This window comes from Platalea leucorodia (assembly GCF_965183815.1).
Source record: "Platalea leucorodia genome assembly, chromosome: Z".
In the NCBI taxonomy this organism is placed as follows: Eukaryota; Metazoa; Chordata; class Aves; order Pelecaniformes; family Threskiornithidae; genus Platalea; species Platalea leucorodia.
In genome coordinates, this window is record NC_138858.1 from 70,653,278 (window position 1) to 70,675,219 (window position 21,942).

At 38.0% G+C, this 21,942-nt stretch overlaps 1 protein-coding gene across 2 annotated transcripts in view; it reads right to left on the reverse strand.

Moving 5' to 3' along the window:
• The window catches only part of COMMD10 (COMM domain containing 10), a 114,189-nt gene that overhangs the window by 84,774 nt on the left and 7,473 nt on the right, over positions 1-21,942 (reverse strand). Inside the window, exons 5-6 of one of the 2 annotated variants that reach the window (XM_082336618.1) lie at positions 4,259-4,369; positions 1,765-1,888 (exon numbers count right to left, since the gene is read on the reverse strand). In XM_082336618.1, coding sequence (XP_082192744.1) covers positions 1,865-1,888; positions 4,259-4,369 — 135 coding nt within the window. In that variant the 3' untranslated portion in view covers positions 1,765-1,864. Of the gene's footprint in view, positions 1-1,764; positions 1,889-4,258; positions 4,370-21,942 lie in introns of those variants that run through there. The other variant, XM_082336617.1, reaches the window with a different exon arrangement.

The window sequence follows — 21,942 nt, forward strand, 5'->3', positions numbered from 1 at the left end:
TTTCTCAATATTCTGAAACCTCCTCTTAGGGAAGTTTCCGTTTTCTTATCAGCAGCAGTATTTATTAGATTTTAGTTATCAGAACAAAATTGGTTTCAAGGTATACCTCGCCAAAAGCAGCAACCTTGCTTGTATACAGACGTTCAGAAAGACCTTGAACCAGGCCTGTGCTATCTGAGGCTACCCAGGTCTCCAATTACCTCCTCTAAATAGGAATGAAAAAAATCTTTCCTCTCAATCTCATCCTTAAACATTTTAGCATTTATCCAAGGCCTGTCCTGCTTACTTTTTGCAACTGCTAGCTTAACTGCAAATAGCTTAAAATAATTCCAATGTTATATTCCCCTTTTAAAGCATCTAGAAGTTAGGGGAAATGAATTAAAAGGAAATAAAATTAAATTCCTATAGTAACATTTTAATATTATCTGTCTTTTGTCAAAAGTATTACATTAGCAGGTTTAACAAACCGGCACATTTATCAGTTATTTTTTGTCTTGCATTGGCAGACAAAAATCCTGTAACAAAATTCTTAAAATACATGTGTAAAGAAGGAACAAAATAAACAGAGTATTGAATTCTCACAAGGAAGCTATACATAGCATTAAGAATAAAATCGTAGATGAAATAAAGCGAAGGAAAACCAAGAAAAGAGCAAAGCTTTCCATAGGACAAATTGTAATTAGATAACTGAATCTAATGAAATCTGTGGAATGGATTTACAGAAAAAAATTGGATAACTATCGAGAGACAACACTGGGCCAGAATAGTTTATTTATCCTAACAATTTTCAACCATAAATGTTAACTACAGATCATGTGTAAAAACACACAATACGAAACACCTTACATAGTAATGCACCTTACTGGATCTTCCTAGGAAAGAGGCATAGCACAAACTCTTTAAGAACACACTCTTACTTCTCATATTCCTCTGTGGAGATATTCGGCACCAATGACGTGACATTTCTGAAGCCCTCAGACCTTTTCTACAGCCTTTACTACAATTTTTTTTTTTTTATATGGCTCCTATGGTTATACAAAATGACCACAGCTGTTTAGAAAGGTCTGGACTAGACAGCCTAAGGAATTAATGCTATTAAGAGTGCGAAATAATGTGCAAGTGTGTGCCTATGTAGATAATTATTAAATAAATTACTGAAGGAAACAGATATTAAATAAACACAGCACTTTTTGGGATCAGTCTTTGTTTGCAAATCAAAATCATAATTAGCAGCACAGATTATGAGGATTGTTAATATGTGCTCCCTCTACTGGTTAATTCACCCTACAGCCATAAAAATAATAATAGTCTGTCAAAAATCCCCAGACTGTTGTGTTGCAACTCAACAGCCCAAAAAATCTGAAACCTAATTATATTATTAAATAAAACCCTTATACACAGCCAATATCTTACACATCAGTTCTAAATGTCACCTTAGCTCATTAAAATGTCAGAATGGAAGCAAAAGGATCTTGCAGTTCAAAAAGATGTTTCCTATCATATCAGTTTGTTTTCTGTGCCTAGTTCATAGAAATTCCACTTCCCTCAGATATAGAAATGCAATTAAACATTTCACATTCTGAATCATTCTAAGAAGCCACTGTTAATTGGATTTTTAATTGAAAGCTCCTTTTTCCTCCTCCTCATACAAAACACCATCAGCAATCGAGCTACAAAGCAGCCTAGATGACAGGACAACTGGGGCTGGAAGGCAGGGTTTGACAGCCTACCTGATCCACCTCCCTGCTCACAGTGAGGCTAAATCCACGCTTTAGTCAGGATGCTCAGGGACTTGTCCCATTGACTCCTGAGTATCTCCAAGGCTGCCAACTCTGCAACTTCTCCAGGTGACTCATTCCCGTATTTAATCAGCCCATAGTGAAAAACTCTTCATGGCATATGCAAAATATTTGTTAGATCCAGATCAAGCATAATTGAAAGTCTGAGTATAAGAAAACAGAAAATTTGTAACAAAACCCAGGAAAAAAACAGTTTACCAAGAGTCATGTGATCTGGCCACAATTAGAACCAGTCACAAGCAGCACACTCCCTTGGCAATGCAAATGTCACTAGCAGCTCGAATCACCTGCAAGAACCAAAGACCACCTTACTTTTGAATTTCAATGGTATAATACCTATGGGACTCTGCATTTCATCTGAAGCTGACAAAATATACTCTATAAATATTTATACAGCATATAGCAGATCCTCTGACTCTTTTTATTTCATGAAGCACAAATTACATTCATATATCCACAGGTTTCCTGATTACCTCTCATGGTATACAGATAATTTAAATACTAATTTTAAATGTCACCTTCTGACAAAGAACTATTTAAATGATCTTTAAGTGGAGTGAGTTGTAGTAAACATTATTGTATTAGTACAATTATTTTTAGTTAGCAAAAGGGGAAATAATGGCCAATTTAATTTACCTTGCTCAGTATGTTTTTTTTTTATTAATAGCCTTTAGTTTTGTGGATGAGCAAGACAAACTTCTATTGTTATATACAGATTAGAAATGTAAACACTTAACACTTCCCACAATGACTGACTCCAGAATTGTTTCCAAGTATTATCTCGAAAAAGCAGTCAAAGAGCCAGCGTGACAAAGAGCACTACTGCCCCCTAATGAGCCAGCCCACAAAAACTCCTCTGTAACAGCATTTCACCTCTTTCCTGAAAAAAATCAAGTTATTATATCCATGAATTATTAAAAAAAAAGAAATAAAAAAGTTTTGTGAGAAATGAAGACAAACATTAAGAACATATACACTACATTCGTGCCAAATTTCTGCACAAAAGGCACACACATAAGTTTAGGGAGGAAAAAAAAGAAGTATCTAGTATCAAGGATTTTCAGGTAACTCAATACTTTAGTGCATCATGAAGATGCAAAATACAGCACAAAAATTATGTTCCAACACTTCTGTCAGTATATAAGCTGATATTAGCCAATAAAACTGTAGTTATCTTCACACCAATCCAGATTTTCAAATTTTAGTGTCTGTAGTGTGAGAGCATCAGTATGTTTTTCTTGTTACACTGTTCTATCTAAATGCCAGTCACAAGTCTATGCTAAGCTTGTAATTATTACAAAATAATTCTGATCTTGGTATCTAATTATACCCACTAAAAGAAATAGAGAGGAAACAACAAAAAAAATCCACTTGCTGAATTCTGTTTATAAAGGAAACAGATGAAATTTCTGTGTCATGTGAAAGTGACATTTTTTCCTCTTTTTTTTTTTTAAATTGTTTTGCCACAGAACTGAAGCTGTATGCAGTGCTGCCCAATGCAGCTTGGACATAAAATATTGTCTGGTTCCCGTATTTGCTTTCACTCAAAAATGAAAACAAAATAAAACAAAAATGAACTGCTGAAAAAAATACAACTGCTGCAAGTCCTGGTTAGAAGCACAAACATAAGCCGTGTAGTCTCTTTTATTCTACCATAAATCAGAAATTCCACTCACTTAGTAAAATTACTGTGATTTAAATGCAATGGTAAAGCAGAACTGAGCTCTGATTTTTCCCCTCAAATCTTTTATACCGACTTTTTAACAGATAAACATTCTGACAGACACCACAGAAGTAAAGACTCCAATTTCCGTTAGGAAGATAAGGTTAAAAGCAATTCATGTGTTTAATTTAAAACATGCTAGCTAACAAAATATACAGATTTTATGAATAAAAATATGTGAATAAAAAATTATGTTCATTAGTGGTTTTGGCACTGAAACACCACCAGTCACTAAAATCCTTGAACTTAAGACTTTACCTTAAAACCTCCGAATGTTGGCTTTCTGTGGCCTCGCATACGATGTCACCACTCATATAAATACATCATTAGCACAGAATGGTTGCAAGTGATGAGTAATATCTTACATAACTACACACATGGTAGAAGGCTAAAAGCTACTACGCATTAAAAGTATAAGAACTACCAATCACATGCTATGTGATAAAAATAAATTATCTACAAAGATATTTTAGAGACCTAAAATAACCATATTCCATATTTGTCTTATGATGTTACAGCCCAAAGAGCCAGTAACACAGCTCTCAGTCTACCTAATATGTATGCTATTATATCAGTACTTCACAATTCCAAGTGCTTACTGTAATTTTATGAAATATAAAAATGAAAAGACTGGCGAGACCAACAACGATCAAGACTTCCAACAGATGCCTCAGAACTTTGAACATAAAGCCATCACCACAACTCATCCCAACCCTGCCAGGCATGTATTTCTTACCTTTGAATCTTCATTGCTCACTCCCAGCTCTAGCACAGCTCGAGGAGACTTCAGCTTTGCTTGCATGGACTCTGCCATTTGAAGATTAAGCTGCCATCCCACTGTTTCAAGCTATAAAACACAAATTTAGATTTGTATTTTTAGATGGTACAGAAGCACTCAGGTCACCTTCCAATATTGTGAATGGTCTGTGTCTGTGAACAAGATGTCAGGCTCTACAAATTTTAAGCATTTTTATACAATGCACATTCTGCAAATTCTCCTGGACTCCAAGAGGGATTTGCTCCTCTCTCTTGCCAAATTTATCAGTTCAAACTGCCTGTGACCACACAAAATAAAGCAACTTCATATGCCTCAGATCTGCTGGAACCAATCCATAAAACACAACTAAGGATCCAAAATAAGGAAGTTTCCCCCTGCTTGTGGAAGTTTATCAGCAAAGTTTCAGATGCAATTCTATTTCATATTTATTTTTCTTTTAGGAAAAAAGAAAAAATTACCAATAAATGGTAAACCAGCTAAAAATGGTAATTTCTTAATCAGCAGATCTACTCATGTGTGTTCTACCATATACAGATGTTAATGACAAAAATAATTCTGTGCTGCTTTTTAAATTGTTACTGAGAAGCCAAAAACCAGTTAAGCATGTGAGCAACAGAATTTTTAATAGAAAGCTACACAAAAATACATTTCAAATTGCTTTTTAATCATTAACCTAAAATGATATTCAAACATTATCAAGCTACACTTCACGCATAAATGAAGAACGAGAACAGAACTACAAGTCTTTCACAAAATAACCTACCTGGCCTTCTTGCATAAAGAAAAGTAGAAATACAAAGTCTTACCATCTGGCAAGTTAACTTGCATACAAGTTCTTTTTAATCTAGTGTCTGCCCTCTGCTAGTAAATATTGTGGCTGACTTGGTAAAAGTGAAAGCATGCCACATCTCGGTTAATCTCTTACCAGTCCAACAATTCAGCTAAAACCATCAACAGCGCAAAGCCATCCCAGAGGCAGTGCACTGTGAACAGCAGAGAAGCCAATACATGCCCTGCCTCCTACAGTGACAGTAATCTCTAGATGAAAGATAGGAGAGAAAGTGAGTGGCAGAAACATCTTCCGCGGGCACAGCTCAAAGACAGAACTTCCAAAATTTATTGCAGCTATACCATTTACATTTACACATTCATGTTTGTTATATAGCATTTCTTTGTACATTGCATCGATACTATACCAATTATGTAACAAACACTGAAAGCTGTATAACTAAGCTTGCCGAAGAGAAAATTACGTATCGTTACCTATTAACCACCATTGCCCATCCAAGGTGCTTAGGGAGTTTAGCCAAGGCCAAACAAAGTTAACGGAATGACACAAACAGCCTCAGACTGACTTTGTGTACAGCTGTAGGAACAAGACAGTAGGAAAGACTTCAGCAGGTCAGCCTGCAGTCCGTCAGCTGCTCTGCAATAAATGCCCCTATTCAGGCTTCATTCTGTGGTAAAAATAAGGAAGTTTACACATTGATCGAATCGATGAAAGCATGCATGCAACACAAACGGACACAAGTAAAACGCTGTAAATCTGGTTTAGCTCATTTTGTGGTAGGCGTAGCTTTAGTAACAGTATGTCCACAGCCTACGAAGTAGAGATGCTTTAAAAGATAAGTTTTAGAAATTCTAAAAGCAGATTAATTTTTAATCATAATCCTCTGTTTTGATTTCATCTAACGTGATTACATCTTGGTTGAGGAAAATAATAGGGCATTGCCCATCCCACCCAAAAGTACAGCACAATCCAAAGTGGATTCTGTGGATGTGCTAAAGTGAATCACACCAATGGACAAGTTTGCTAAGCCCCTGTGCTGGCCAGTATCTGGTATCTTCCCCCAAATTAAACCAGAATCACATAGGTGGAAAACTTTTTTCTCTCCACAAACTTCAATAAAATTAAGTAAAGAAATTGCCTCTGGTTCTCTCAGGAGCATAAAGATCTTAGCATCGTGCCTTACTCTAGGTTTTAGATCAAGAAAGAAGTTTAGTTCAATTAAAGAACCCTATCAAATTGATAATGGTCAACTGAGAAGGACCCAAATGCTAACTTACAGGCTAGTCGTGGGAGCAGCCCGAAGCAGGCAACAGGGAACAATACCACCTATTTTGATAAAACACCTAATTAGTAAGGTCAAACACGGAGACAATGAGCAAGCTCTGGAATGCGACGGCTCTTCATACTGCAGTCACTAACGTTCAAGCCCTGCTTTCCTCAATTTAGAAAGGACTTTCTATCAGTTACTTAAGCAGTTTATTATAGTAGTATGGAAACCAAGCCTTACACAGGCTAGCAGCTTATCCAGGATTATAAAACTATGCCACTAGAGACAAGAACAATATCCTAGGAAGCCTGACTTTAAGACTTTTCTAAAGCTGTTACACAGTGTGCTGTATGTAGCATGAAAAACAAACCATCAAAAGTAAAGAAATTCAAATTTATGTCTTCTGTTTCACTTTTAATACACATCTACCCAGGAATATTGTAGAGGGCTCAGAACAAACACAATGTATGTGGCAGCACAGCAGCCTGAGTTTATAGCTGAACAGCAGCCGTAACTCTTTTTTTATACTGCTTTACCTTAAAATTACTTTGTTTTCCTGTACGATTCACATGTCTTTTCTGTTTTAAATATAGTTGTCTGAGAACAAGTTTTGATTAACAAATAGCACGCTGCCTAAGACTTCAAAATGGTCTGACCATTTATTTTCTTGAAAGAAAAATGTAACATGTATTTGGCTATGGTCGCATTTACTTAGGAGACATTCAACATCCTGAAGTATCAATTAACCTTTTGAGAGTGGTGATGTGTTTCTGCATGGCATTTGTGTCAAGGCACAGCATTCAGTAGCCATGAAGTGGTACATATTTTAGGGCCAATTTTGTTTAAAATGAAAGGACTACAAAATTATTTTCACTTCTGATATAAAACTTATTACAGAAAACAAAACATTGGGAGAGACTATATGGTGCCAGAATCTGCGATATGTTACCTGAAAAGCATTTCCTGGGTAGGGCAGGAAGTATTTCTCCATAACCAGCATGAAAATAAAGGCATGATTTTAGTTACTGTAGACCTTTAGCTTCTTTTTACAATTTCTTACCAGCACTTTAGAAATGTGCAAGCTACCTTGTCACTGCAACAATAAACACCATTGAAAATGTACTATTTAGTGCTGTAAGTTCTCACTGGTATCTCTGGCACTTATTTAACCTCAGCGTTATGTTTAGAAAACAAAAAACAGGTGCAAGCTGGAAAACAAGGAAAGGAAAAAACATAGATACTAAATAAAACCAATAGTAAGCAGGTACAAAAAATGCCTCAGATCTGCTCCATGAACCCTATGGCAAATGTTTCAGGGCAACAAAGATATGAGGAAGCTTTCGACAGCCCCTGTAATCCCAGTTTCCATGCCCATTTTGTTCCACAAGGGCTTCTGAAGAAGATACCCTGACAGCCAGGGCTAACAGGCATAACTCCTCCCTTCCAGCGCTCACGCAATACTAGCTATAGAAAAGATAGGGCGTTACACCTGCTAAACCAGCTCTGTACCCCCTACAAATGTAGTGCTTCTCAGCGGCCAACCACACCCATCCCAGGGCCAGATCCACACTAGAGAACTGCCAGTTCCCCTAATATGAGAGGACCTGACCGTTCATCTGTTGATTACTAACACCTTTACAGGTACATAAATACGAAATCTGATCTGTCTCTGATGATGTCTATGATATCCCCAGTCATTTTCCTCCAGTGTAAAACATGGGAGCTTCCAACTCATGCCCTCTGTCCTGTCCACACTAAATAGTAGAGCATAGTATTTTACATATTAGGACAAGATCATCAGCAATATAACATAACTGTAGTAAAATGTTTGGGTGAAAGTTACCCTCTGCAAACAGCCCATGTGCACTAAACGTCAAGTCAGCTTTCACAGCTTATCTGATATGAACTTTAAGCACTATCTCCAACCAAATAAAGGATTTCATACAGCCAAAAGTAACATCCACAGAATCCACCGTTTCCCTCATCACTTACCACCCATTATGTTTTTACATACTATTGTCTCTTTCTCGCATGCTTTCACCACAGTACCTTACTTTCACTTTTGACTGCCCATAAACTTTACTGCAAATCAAACCAGAACTGAGAAGAAATTCAAGAAATCAGATAAACACGACAAGTTTCTATATTAGATGTCAAAAAATGAAAATACTTCTCCTTTCTCAACTACATAAAGATATTTACCTTATAGTCTTTAATGAGAAATCAAATAAATGTTCTCTGATGAAGAAATTCAGATTAAAAACGTCAAGGAGAAAACAACCATCTGAGCTATACAAGAACCAGTCTATCAGAAATGAAGGACTACGACTTTCAGAGTGAAGGCAGACTGGATGTCCAGAACAGACATGTTGTAGGGCTCCAACCAGAAGGACCAAGAACAGAGCCAAAGTCACTGAGAAACTCACACTGAAAAAAACATTGGGAAGGACCTTAATTTGAGAAAAGAAAATAAGTGGGAATATTGTGAAAAAAGGGAAAACTAAAAGCGGAAACAGAATTTCAGAAAATACATAAGCACCTAAAATGTCTTTTCCCTAATACTTCTAACTTCAGCCATTCCAAACTTCTGGAGCAGGGTTCAGTATTTTTAAGGGAGGAGCGGGAAAAAGGGGTTTAAATGCTCAGTCAGTACCGGAGCAGGGAAAGGGGATATTTTTTGGTTTTGGACTTGAGTGATATACTGAGATCACATCTCCTCTCTCTCTCTACACCCATGAAGACTGGAAGCTTGTTTTAATTTTAAATGGAAAACTGGAATTTTCATATAAATTACCCACTTCTAGAAGGTGAAGCTTTCAGAAGGCCAACTAATACCATAATCAGTATTACAGAAAATAGAAAATCTATGATTTTTCTATAGAAAAAGAGTATTACTGCCCTTGGAACTCACTGATGGGGCACAAACAGCTTTCTTCTTACCACAATGCAAGCAGGATGCCATAATATCACGCAAAACACTACTTCTCCTCCATAAGTAATCCATGATGTGGCATCTATCGTCCCTTAGAAAGTACTGTAAGCATTAACCTTAGAGAAAGTAGGAGTAACAATGAGTAAACAAAGCACTGAACCTGCAAGAATTACAGTATGGAAATATTGATTGAACATATAAAATCGACACGACTGAGGTTTTTATAACCTCCAGACATTTAGACAGTTATGAAATAGCCGATCACTTTACAGCTCAAATTTAATATTAAGATCTTATTATTTCATTCAGATTCTTGCACTCCATTCTCTTGGCAAGACTTGATGCTTTCAGAACCTAAAATAGAATAAAACCCTAGATACCTAGAAACCCTAAATAGAATAAAATATTATGTACTTCACTTCTGTGTAATACTAAAACATACAATGATAGTCTTCAGTTAATGAGAGAATAATTATATTATATTCAGAACACATATATGATTCAGAATATGTGGGCAAATGCAATTCATCAGCATTAGAGGCTAAATATGATTTAACAAGCTACTATAGATAAACTGGCTACAGGAAAGATTATGAAGATCCTGGCATATCCGTTATTAGCCTCTCAGACAAGCACATGACTATGCATTTCTACAGAGAGAGAGAGGAATGCTGATTAGCATTTAGCAAAGAGCAAGAAAAAGAATTCTCAAAATTAGAGTTTCATCTTAAAGTCTAAAAAGTGAGAATAACAAGCTTCTGGGCTGAACACTTGTTAACAAGTCTGATGGGCAGAGAGTGCAGAAGCAATTCAAAATTAGTAGCAGTGTTTTGTAGTTCTATGTTTATGGGGAAAAAAAAGCTTATGAAAGCCCTGGATAGGAAAGGAACACATAGCATAAGCAAACTAGCATATGCAATTTGTGAAGTCTACTACTACTATTACAACAGATGTTTTCAGTATTGCCAAAAGGTAATTGGTAGAAAAAAGTGGTAACATTACCACTACATTTGGTAATGTCTGAAAACCAACTATATAATAATACAATTTTTCAATTGTATTATTTCAATTGGGTATTTCTCCCATTGTCAGTGGGTTATGGTTTAGTTTGTCTGCTTGGACTTATTTTTAAAAGCAACCAAACCCCCCAACAACGTATGCCTTTTTAGAGAGCAAAAGGTTTTCATTACCCTGAAGTTGCTAAGGGTCTGTTGAAGCTTTCCAACAGGAGCAATGAGAATTTTAAAGCAAAATGAGCTTGTGGCCCACAAAAGCCAGTAAGAGTAACCTTTAGAATAACTAGGTCACATGTTGTGAATATTGAGAAGAACGTGTACTAAGGAAATTATGGTATGATACTAAATCTTATTCATCTAGTTCATAATGCACATATCAGTTCAGTCCAACCGGCCTCTAGTGACATTACTAACTTGAGCACAGCTGAAAATAAATCTTAACATACCTTCTGAAAATTCAAATCTTGGCACAAAACTGAGTACTTCTAATAGTACTACCTCTTGTGGTATTGGTGGTGCTGAAGGACTTGATTAATACAGACATGCCCGTTCTTGGTTCCCGGCAGCTTCCTATAGCACAGAATGCTGATTTAGACTTGCATAGCTGTGAACTAAGATCCAAGTCTCCTGACTTTGAGTCAATACTCAAAGAGCCACTTCAGGGTAGTTTAAGTGCATCTGTAGTTACTTTCCTTCACATGCAGTCAGATTAATTTGAGGACAGGCTGAAGCAGTGTAATTGACTTCATTTTTGTGAGGTTCTTAAAAACTGCTAATAGAAATAGAATGTCAAAAAGAACTTCTTACTGACTCATTCTTTACAGGTACCACAGAAAAGAGTCTTCTGTTTAGGCAGAAGCCTAACAAACTATTTCAGATAAAGTAGGATGGTTACAGTAATACAGAAATTAGTTTCATGCTCCACTGGTATACAGGCCCACCCATTTGATTTTAAAATGTTTTAATCCTTATTTTGAGAGGCCATTCAGTTCAAAATTACCTGGTATTTGTGATAACTTAAATGTTACTGCATGTGAGATTATGTCTTTCATATCCTGAGGAAAAAAATCTACATGCTTGTTTCTATAAAACTTTTTCTATAAAAAAACAAAATAATATGCAAGTGTAACAGCACTGTTTTTCAGAGTTACACTCTCCTCATCTATTTTGTACCAAACACAGTATATCTGTAAGAGCATTGTATCCGTTTACACACAGCAACTACTCTTGGAAGTAAGTTCAGCTTCACTACCTCAATGCTGGAGTGCTCACTTAGTTAAAAGGCTACTTTAATTCACAGTCTAAAGTAAATACTGATAACTTAAGATTCCAAAGTCTAAACTTCTACTATTATAGTGTTAAGAGTGAGTAACTAACGCTATAGGAAAGTGCATAATAGGAGGACAAAAACCCAGCTTTCAGTCCATTCTTAAGGAAGCAGATTTGTGATAGCTGGAGAAATAAGGTTCAAGAACTACCCTCGAATAGCACCAGTGTGAGCGAAAACCATTAGATACTTTAAAGATGGAGCCTGACAAATTCAGAAATTGCACTATACGATGTGGCTGCTTGCAGTAACAGGGAAAATTAACAACTCAATGTCTCTGCCCATATGTACCTTAGAAAGGAAGGTATCCTTCCCCCAAAGGCAACAATTACAGAAAGAGAAAAATTAAATCCTGTTTTAACAAATGGAATCAGAATTTTGTTTTTTTAACTGAGATACTAACTCACTCATTTCAGCTATTTTTTCCCTCTAATTTGAGAGGAATAGTCCAACTTTAAAGATGAAAATATTTCCTGGAACAATCTGAAAGAGCTGTTTATGTAACTTAAGACATCCATAGTATTAGTCTCATTGAAGCTGTTACGAACAGTGAAGTGACAGATAATGGAATATGAAAGACATCTTCAGCAAATCTTTTTCTCACATTATTATAACAGCATATATCACACTGACACAAAACACATAAGAATGTTTTCCAACTAAGAGAATATTTTGAGGAAATAAATAATCAATAACATAAGAATTTTTCCGGTACAGTTCTTTCACTTAAAATACACTTATTTCAGTTGTTCTAACCAAATAACCTAGAGGAAAATGAGTATGGCTATCCTTTCACTCAGTTTAATTCTTGAAAGAGTAACTCCTGTAGTTCCTCCATGAAGACCAAGTACTCCTCATTTCATTGTAGAAAAAGAAAGTCAGAATACTCACATTTTAAAGTTTGGGGGTCCCCTCTCCGCATCTCTCATCAAATTAGACAAAATATACCAAGTTTTACTTACATAAATTAATACCTTTCATTTAAAGGAAGTACTGAAACTCACATATATGGTTTTAATAAATTAACTATCAGGTTTGTATGGATGGGAGAGGACTAAAGGTGTATTATATGTTAAGAAAAGCATTGGTCTACAACGCATTACTCTAACTTCAGACCTGTGTAATCACAGCAACATAAAACTAGAGCAAACTGTTAAGTCTGCCCTCTAAAATTTACAGCCTAGAGATGCCAATTCCACTCTCCATCAGCACACTCAGCATTACAGAATTAAAACTCCAGATTAGATATGAAAATGTCAGTCTTGCCTGCTGGGATGATGAAAATAATTTAGGTAAGAGGCCAAGAGAAGGATGACAAAAACAGGTCTGACTGTGAACTCCTTCAAAAACTCTCCCCGTCTCCTTAAGAAAAGAAAGTCAGTGCAGAGGAGACACCAGTAGGATGAAGCCAAAAGTGTACTCAATATAGCAAACAAATATTAAAACAGAAAAAAAGGTGCACATTTTTAAGAGGAAGGCAATGAGCAACTGGCACAACTTGCCAGCCATCACAGGTAGGGTCTTCACCACAGAAATATTCTGTAATCAGGAAGAGAGTGTTTCCTTTAAGATAAGCCCCAGATCAAACATCAATTTCCTACTCATGGGAAACTCTAGCACTGGAGGCAGGGGACATGACTGCATAAAGACACTGATTTCTATTCTCTATTGTTGCTGCTGACTTCAGTTGTATTAAGGTGGCATGAATATCTTTGAAGGAAGTTCTGGATGTTACAGCTCCTTTTCAGCAGGCCTCACTGCACCAACTGCTCCATGGGTGAGGAAGCCTGCAGTGAAAGAGCTGGATTTTCACACCAGTTGCATGAAGTTTCTGACTACAGTCCTCTACCACAATTTGAATAGCAATGGAAAAACCTGACGGTATAAGGTATTTCAAAATCTGTCCTCCTACTGTACAAACATTCAACTTCAATACAATTCAGTATCCCCATTTTATAAATGGATTACTGAGGCATTTTGTGGTTTCAGTGAAAAGTACTCTTCAATGGTAGATTTAAAATCTGTAAGACTTAATTTTTATCCAGAGATATGAATCACAAGCTGAATGACCAGCATCTTCAGCTGACAGTACTAGGCAAATCTTCAAACTAAATGCAAGACTCAGAGCAGGCACCACAAAATCGTATGTAATTGTCAATAAAACCTTACATCCGTCCATCCATCCATCCACAAAACAAAGTCAGGATAATAGGGGTTTTTTTTTAAAGAAGCATGAAAGTCTGTAAAGACAGTCATGGCACATACGCACAGCCAAGTTAAGCAGAGATCGCACAGTGTGCCTCTTACTAAATTTTAAGACTGGACTTTGCTACCTTAATGATAGTTTTTGCAATGTATCTTAGTGACGTAGTTGCAAGAAAATAAGAATCACTGGATGGATCTTATCTATCTAGTCACAATACTAGAATGCAATGTCAAATCTGATTCTGCCTTAAGCTCGCAGATACTGCAAGACCATCACCAAACAGACAAACAAAACAAAACAAAAAGGAAAGCAGCAACTATGTTTTTTACCAGTAGACAAGAATAATCTTCTAGGCTCTGAAGCAGTACCACGTGCTATGATTGTCTCTACCTAGAAATAGTGGTAGCTGTAACATAAGGGAAAGGAAAAGGTTGGATTGGGTCAGGTACACGTACAGTGAATTTACAGAATCCTGTAAAAAGATTGACCAAATAGAACACAACTCCCAAAGGAAAAAATTCTGAAAGTTTAAAAAAAAAAAAGTAGAAACTATTTATGTGGCTTTGTATCTCAGCCTCGAAAGAAGGCACTGTAAGACCAACGGACTGCAGATAGGTTGGGCCAAAGATTCAGTAGAGTGGTTAAACCAAGCGAGTGGGATAGAGAGGCACTGAAGAGAGTCATAGGCCATGCATTATGTTTGCTGTGCAGCTCTCGGATCTCTCACCACAACTTTCTGTAACGACATCAGCAACTTTAGGAGGCAGAAAAAAAAAAAATAGGAGCAATAAATGTTTTAACTTTGTGAACTGGGAGTTTCAGCTTGTAATTAATGCTAGAAGAAGCAGGAGGAGCAAGCCAAAAAGCCAATACCTCAGTTATCTCTCAGAGAGGATGTGAATATTAAGAGCATATTAAATATAGAAAAAGAGACTGAGATTTAACTCTAAAAGGAAAATCTCCACAAAATATGTTCCTAAATCCATCTTATTTGGTGAATATTTAAGATGAAATAGATTCTTCACCCAAGACTGGCTCTCTCTGAAGGGTTAATTTCCTCTGACTTCCAATTTTGTCACAATGATAAAGTCCTATTTCTCTTCAGCAAAGCTTACTTAGCACATATGCCAGGAAAAGTGATATTTTCAGACTTCTTTGTTAAATATTCAAACCAAAAGCCCTTACATCTTTAATCTTTGAATTTCAAAAAGACACACACCAAAAAGTACCAGTGTACTTCAAAAGGGAAGAAACAAAAGAAATAATATGACATGAAATTGGTAGAGCAAGACTAGTGCTAAGAAGCAAAAACTTCCAAAGACTTTTCCCTAACTGAAGTTACTGCAGGTTTTCATCTTTACATGTATTTTAACAGATAAGCAGCTAGCTTGAAAGCAAACAGAAAGGGACTGTATGGCAAACATTAGAAACAGCATTCAGGTTTCCAAAACCCCAGTATTTAGGGATTCACGTCATGTAAAAGGTAAAAGTGCTGTTGTGCTCTGTCTCTCTCTGGGGAAATTGTGGGCACAGACTTGCAGTAAAAATATGTGCCAGTCTATGAGCACTTATATGGAAAAGTCATAGCTGACTGGCTCTTTCATCCAGCAGAAGAATATACAGCAAGATCCAACGGTGGGAAGATGAAGTTAGACAGATTTTAATTAGAGATAAGGAACACATTTTTATTAACCATAAAAAATACCCCAGAAATTACCTGTCATTTCAAGCCTTGAAATCACAACCAGACCCTGTTTCAAAAGCTCTTTTACATATTGAAGAAAAATTATGGCTTGTATGACACAGGAAGTTACACAAGATAAGCATGGTACTCTTTTATAACCTTAAAAGATGCTATTTTGCATGTAGGAACAGAAGAAATGTTTCAGATGTTTTTAAACATTCTCAAAATGTACCGTCTTCTAACCTTTATCATTTACACTTTCTGGGTAGAAGACAGAAGAGGGTAAGAAGGATAGGAAGAAATTAATGAAAAAAATCCTCAAGAAGTAGTACCTAAAAATTGGAAACAATTACAATACCTACCAACAAAACTGGGTGAGCCGGAGATTAAACAGACTCAATTGTGCCGTAGCTGGCTATTAAAATAAATCTCAGTAGGTATAAAACTGTGTCTTTACTACATCTTTCATCATTTACGTTCTCTTTGCCACTGTCTGTGATGGCATCATATAATACAAGCTGATTCACAATTCATTCTGACAACACCCGTAGGTATGACACGGTCTTTGTGACCTCTGTTTGCCACTGTAAGAATGATTAACAGACACTAACAAGAAACTGAAACCTTCTTTCTGTTTGAGATGTATTTGTCCTTATTTTGCATTTCTTCTGATATCAGAAATATTTTTCCCCCACAACACACACACATAGCACGCCAATTCTCTTCTTTTTTTGTCATAACCACCATAGGATGCAAGTGTTTCAGAGTATTTCTCTAGATTTGCCAGCGTTTAACAGAGGGAATTTAGCATATTCACATTACATATATACCCCTTAACAAGAAGGCCAGTTTCTGAGAAAACTACTTTCAGAGTTTTTCCCATATGGCTTCAAAGAGCCAGTCAAGATACAGAATTGACAGCTCTGTCGAGAATTTTAGGTATGTAATTTCACTAGTTGCATTCCCACGCATCATTATATTAAGTAATGCTGTCTGAAGGCTATAAAAAACTTCTCCTGCTTAGCAACATAGGAGCCTCATCTTTTTTATTGTATATATTTTAAAGATACCCTGAATAGTTTTCCAAAACAAGAAAGCTATAAGGCATTTAATTGACCTGCCTTTAAAACAGATAGATTTACACAGAGTACCAAAAAACGTACAGAGAACATAATACAGAGGGAGGGGGAGGGGCAGAAAAGCAACAGAATTGATGAAAAATTGCCATGAGAATTCAGAGTGAACCCTACTAAAAAGCTTTCTCTTTCCTCAGAGAGGAAAAAAATACATTTTAATCTGACCAATATGCACCCTGATTTCTAAACTGATACATTACCAAGCAAGGACTTAAAAATTATATCAGATTGATATCAGACTATTATCACTGGCCTATCGTTCTAGAGGCCAAATTAAGAACGCATTCAAAGAAAAAACTGACACAAACACCATCATTCTAATTGACTAGGATTGTATTATACAGCAGAAATAATATAATAAAGGGACTGCCTACCAGTAAAGATTCAAAGAACCAATTAAAGCAACATGAGAATATACATAATTAATAACCCTGTGCAGCTGAAGACTGCCTATAGTTCAGTGAAGAAAAATGAAAAGATGAAGTGAGAAAATAAATACTATTAAACAGTACAGCTTTAGTTTAACTCTACAGTTTTTATTCATTTCTCAAGACAATAACGTCCTATCAACTAAGCAGTCTGCACCAAAAAAATTTCAAAGACCTATGTTCAAAAAAGAACATTTTTTCTCTTACAATTAGAAGCAGTGTTCAATATGGCACAGAAAATTTCATCTAATCAGTATTCTGGGAAATACTTGTTCTGTTGCTCTAACAAACTCAATTTGGCTTGTCACGCTAATGAAGCGATCAGTCAGCGCATTACCACCTACATCTCTTGCATAGAACTAACAGACCCAGAACCCAGAATACTAGTTTTTACCAAGTTGTAGTTTGCAGGCGAGAAGAGAATCTGGTTTAAGAGAACTAACATGTCAATACAAGCGAAGTATCTGTAAGAAATCACTTCTCATAATAACTAGTGGTCTGGAGTCCAAATCTGAGCACTGCTGCAAGCCAAAAGATGTAGTGGCCTACTCTCTCAAAAATGGCGATGAGCCAAATTAATTAATAATATTATGAAATAATAATCCTGGACAGTCAGCTACACACTAGTCTTGCCCATAAGTTAATCAATCCTCAGTTCTTCCTTCAATCTGCCCAAAGGTTTCAGTGTTTGCGTGATGTACAAACCATACCTCTAAATAAAAAAAGAAAACTGTCAACCATTTTATGTTGTCTTAAAACAGAAATGAAAGATTAGTGCCTGATCCTTCTTGTGTACACTACAGAAGACAGACTTGGTGGCAGCATTTCAGTACTTCCAAAATACAGAGCTTCTAAGTACCAGGCGCCAAGAGAGACTCAATTATTTTGCCACTTGGATTTTAGTAAACACTTTAAAACGAAGATAAAATTCCAATTAGATCTTTCATAGTTACATTGCAAACTCTGTCTTGTACACACCTTCCTTGAACACCCTCTCATGCTTGAACAGAACTATCAGGATCTCAGCAATACTAATCATGAGCCTGATTCTGCGGTCGGATCCAGATGAGCAATCCCATGCATACACCCACTAAAGCCATTATAAATAAAATTCAGAGTTGGTAAGTGTACAGAAAAGCACATGGCAAGAGAAAGCATGAAACATTCACACATACTCTGAATTCTAAATTAATATGTAGTCCTGCATACCACCTGAACAGGTCAGTAAAAGCCCCTACCAAATATGCAGTGAAAACCAAAAAGCCCATATATATTTTTAAAAGAGTATGAAAGAAAAAAATCTGTATTCATAGAATCATATAATGATTTGGGTCAGAAGGGACCTTTGAAGATCACCTAGTCCAACCCTCCTGCCGTGGGCAGGGACATCTTTCACTAGATCATGTTGTTCAAAGCCCCATCCAACCTGACTTTGAACACTTCCAATGATGGGGCATCCACAGCTTCTCTGGACAACCTGTTCCAGTGTTTCACCACCCTCATTGTAAAAAATTTCTTCATTATATGCAACCTAAAGCTATCCTCCTTCAGTTTAAAACCATTACCCCTTGTCCTATCACTACTGGCCCTGCTAAAAAGTCTTTCTCCATCTTTCTTTTATAAGCCACGTTTAAGTATTGAAAGACCACAATAAGGTCTCCCCGCAGCCTTCTCTTCTCCAGGCTGAACAACACCAACTCTTTCAGTCTTTCTTCATAGCAGAGGTGCTCCAGCCCTTGCATCGTTTTCATGGTCCTCCTCTGGACCCACTCCAACAGGTTGTCCTGGTTTCAGCTGGGATAGAGTTAATTTTCGTCTTGGTAGCCGGTATGGGGCTGTGTTTTGGGTTTAGGATGAGAACAATGTCGATGATACACTGATGCTTTGGTTCCTGCTAAGTAGTGCTAAGCTGTCTCTAAATAGGTGCTAAGTGGCGCTCACACTGGTCAAGGACTTTTCAGCTTCCCCTGCTCTGCCGGGGGCACAAGAAGCTGGGAGGGGGCACAGCCGGGGGGAGGGCTGACCCAGACTGGCCCAAGGGCTATTCCATACCATATGACGTCATGCTCAGTATATAAGCTGGGGGAAGAAGGAGGAAGGGGGGACATTGGGCATGATGGCGTTTGTCTTCCCAAGTAACCGTTACGCGTGATGGAGCCCTGCTTTCCTGGGGATGGCTGAACACCTGCCTGCCAATGGGAAGTAGTGAATGAATTCCTTGTTCTGTTTTGTTTGCGTGCACGGTTTTTGCTTTGCCTATTTAACTGTTCTAATTTATTTTACTTCAATTATTAAACTGTTCTTATCTCAACCCACGAGTTTTCTCCCTTTTACCCTTCTGATTCTCTCCCCCATCCCACTGGGGGAGAGTGAGCGAGCGGCTGCGTGGTGCTTAGTTGCTGGCTGGGGTTAAACCACGACAGAGGTCCATGTCTTTCCTGTACTGGGGACCCCAGAGCTGGATGCAGTACTCCAGGTGGGGTCTCACCAGAGCAGAAGAGAGGGGGAAAATCACCTCCCTCAGCCTGCTGGCCACCCTTCTTTTTATGCAGCCCAGGATATGGTTGGCTTTCTGAGGTGCAAGCACACATTGCCAGCTCATATCCAATTTTTCATCCACCAGTATCCCCAAATCCTTCTCCACAGGGCTGCTCGCCAGGGATTGTCCTGAGCCAGGAGCACGTCCTTGCCCTTGTTGAACTTCAGGAGGTTCACATGGGCCCACTCCCCAAGGTTGTCTAGGTCCCTCTGGATAGCATCCCTTCTCTCTAGCAAATCAACTGTACCACTGAGCTTGGTGTCATTCACAAACTTGCAGCGGGTGCCCTCAATCCCATTATGTCATTGATGAAGACATTAAATAGTGTTGGTCCCAGTCCAGACCCCTGAGGGAGACCTTCGTTATAAAGCCACTACATAAAGTATTAATATTCCAGGCAAGCCCATATTATACTCTGTTCACATTAGTTTCTTCTAAAATGTAGCAGAAATATGTCAGAGACCAGTAACATGAAGGATGACAAACAGGAAGCTTCCATGGAATGAGAGTGAGAATTCATAGACTACATAGCTTAAAATAAAAACAAGACCACACTCTTCTTTACTATTTGTCATAATAAAAAGGGGATATATGTTAAAATCAAAAGATAATGGACGTACTGTTTTTAAAAAAACACCAATACATATCACTTTTCCCTCAAGTCATAGAAAATCAGAAATCAGGCAAGTACACAGACTGAAACCTCCAGGTTCATTAAGTAGGATACTTCACAAGTGATAAACAATCATCTTTGATGGTATAAGACAGCTTCTAAGTCATGAGGTGAGGCAGAACTTTTCATCAAATAGGTTAACTAGAGGATTCCATGCCTACGCTTCCATCCAAGGTGCCAAAGACAAGATACACAATGAACAGATTTTCTGATCCAGTACAGTAACTCCTATATTTCTGGAATCCGAATCACTAACAAAACTACAAGGTACACTTGACAAAAAAAAAAGGCATCATTACGAATGCAACTTCAACCATACACAGAGCATGAATAAATAAAAGTGTCTTAAAAAAAAACAACCATCCACAGGAGGAAAAAAAAATCCAAAACCCCTCCCCCAAACACCAATCCTCAAGATTTCTAAGGAAAGCAAATGTCATTCCTATCTTCAAGAAGGAGGACTCAGGGAACTACAGGTCGGCCAGCCTCACCTCAGTCCCTGGGAACGTGATGGAACTAATCCTGGAAACCATTTCCAGGCACATGAAGAACAAGAAGGTGACTTGAAGTAGTCAGCATGGATTCACAATGGGGAAGTCACGCTTGACCAACATGATAAACTTCTACAATGAAATGACTGGCTTGGTAGACAAGGTGAGAGCAGTGGATAGGGTCTACCTTGATCTCAGGGAGGCCTTGGACTCTGTGTCCTGTAAGATTCCCATAGACAAGCTGCTGATGCATGCTAACGATGCAGAGAGGTGGATTGAAAACTGGCTGAATGGCCAGGCCCAGAGGGTGGTATCAGTGGCACAAAGTCTAGGTGGAGGCCAGGAAACAGCAGTGTAACCCAGGGGCAAATACTGGGTCCAGTTCTGTTCAGCATCTTCATTAATGATCTGGATGATGGGACAGAGCGTACCCTCAGCAGGTTTGCAGATGACACAAAACTGAGAGAAGTGAGTGATACACCAGAGAGCTGCACTGTCATCTAAAGGGACCTGGACAGGCTGGAGAATTGGGAGGACAGGAACCTCATGAAGTTCAACAAGGGGAAGTGCAAAGTCCTGCATCTGGGGAAGAAAAACCCCAGGCATCAGTACATGCTGGGGGGCACACAGCTGGAAAGAAGCTTTGCAAAAAAGGACCTGGGGGTCCTCCTGGACACCAAGTTGACCATGAGCCAACAATGTGTCCATACAGCAAAGAAGGCTAATGGCATCTAGGGCTGCGTTAGGAGGAGTACTGCCAGCAGACTGAGGGAGGTGACCCTTCCCTTCTACTCAGCAGTAGTGAGGCCACATCTGGAGTACTATTGCCAGTTCTGGGCTCTCCAGTACGAGAGAGACACAGACATATTGGAGAGAGTCCAGCAAAGGGCCACTAAGATGAAGGGACTGGAGCACCTCACATATGAGGGAAGGCTGAGAGAGCTGGGGTAGTTCAGCCTGAAGAAGAGAGGGGAATCTCATCAATGTGTATAAAAACCTGAAGGGAGGGTGCAAGGAGGATGGAGCCAGGCTCTTTTCAGTGGTGCCCAGTGACAGGACAAGAGGCAACAAGCACAAACTGAAACACAGGAGGCTCTGTCTGAGCACAGGAAAACACTTTTGCACTTTGAGGGTGACCGAGCACTGGCACCAG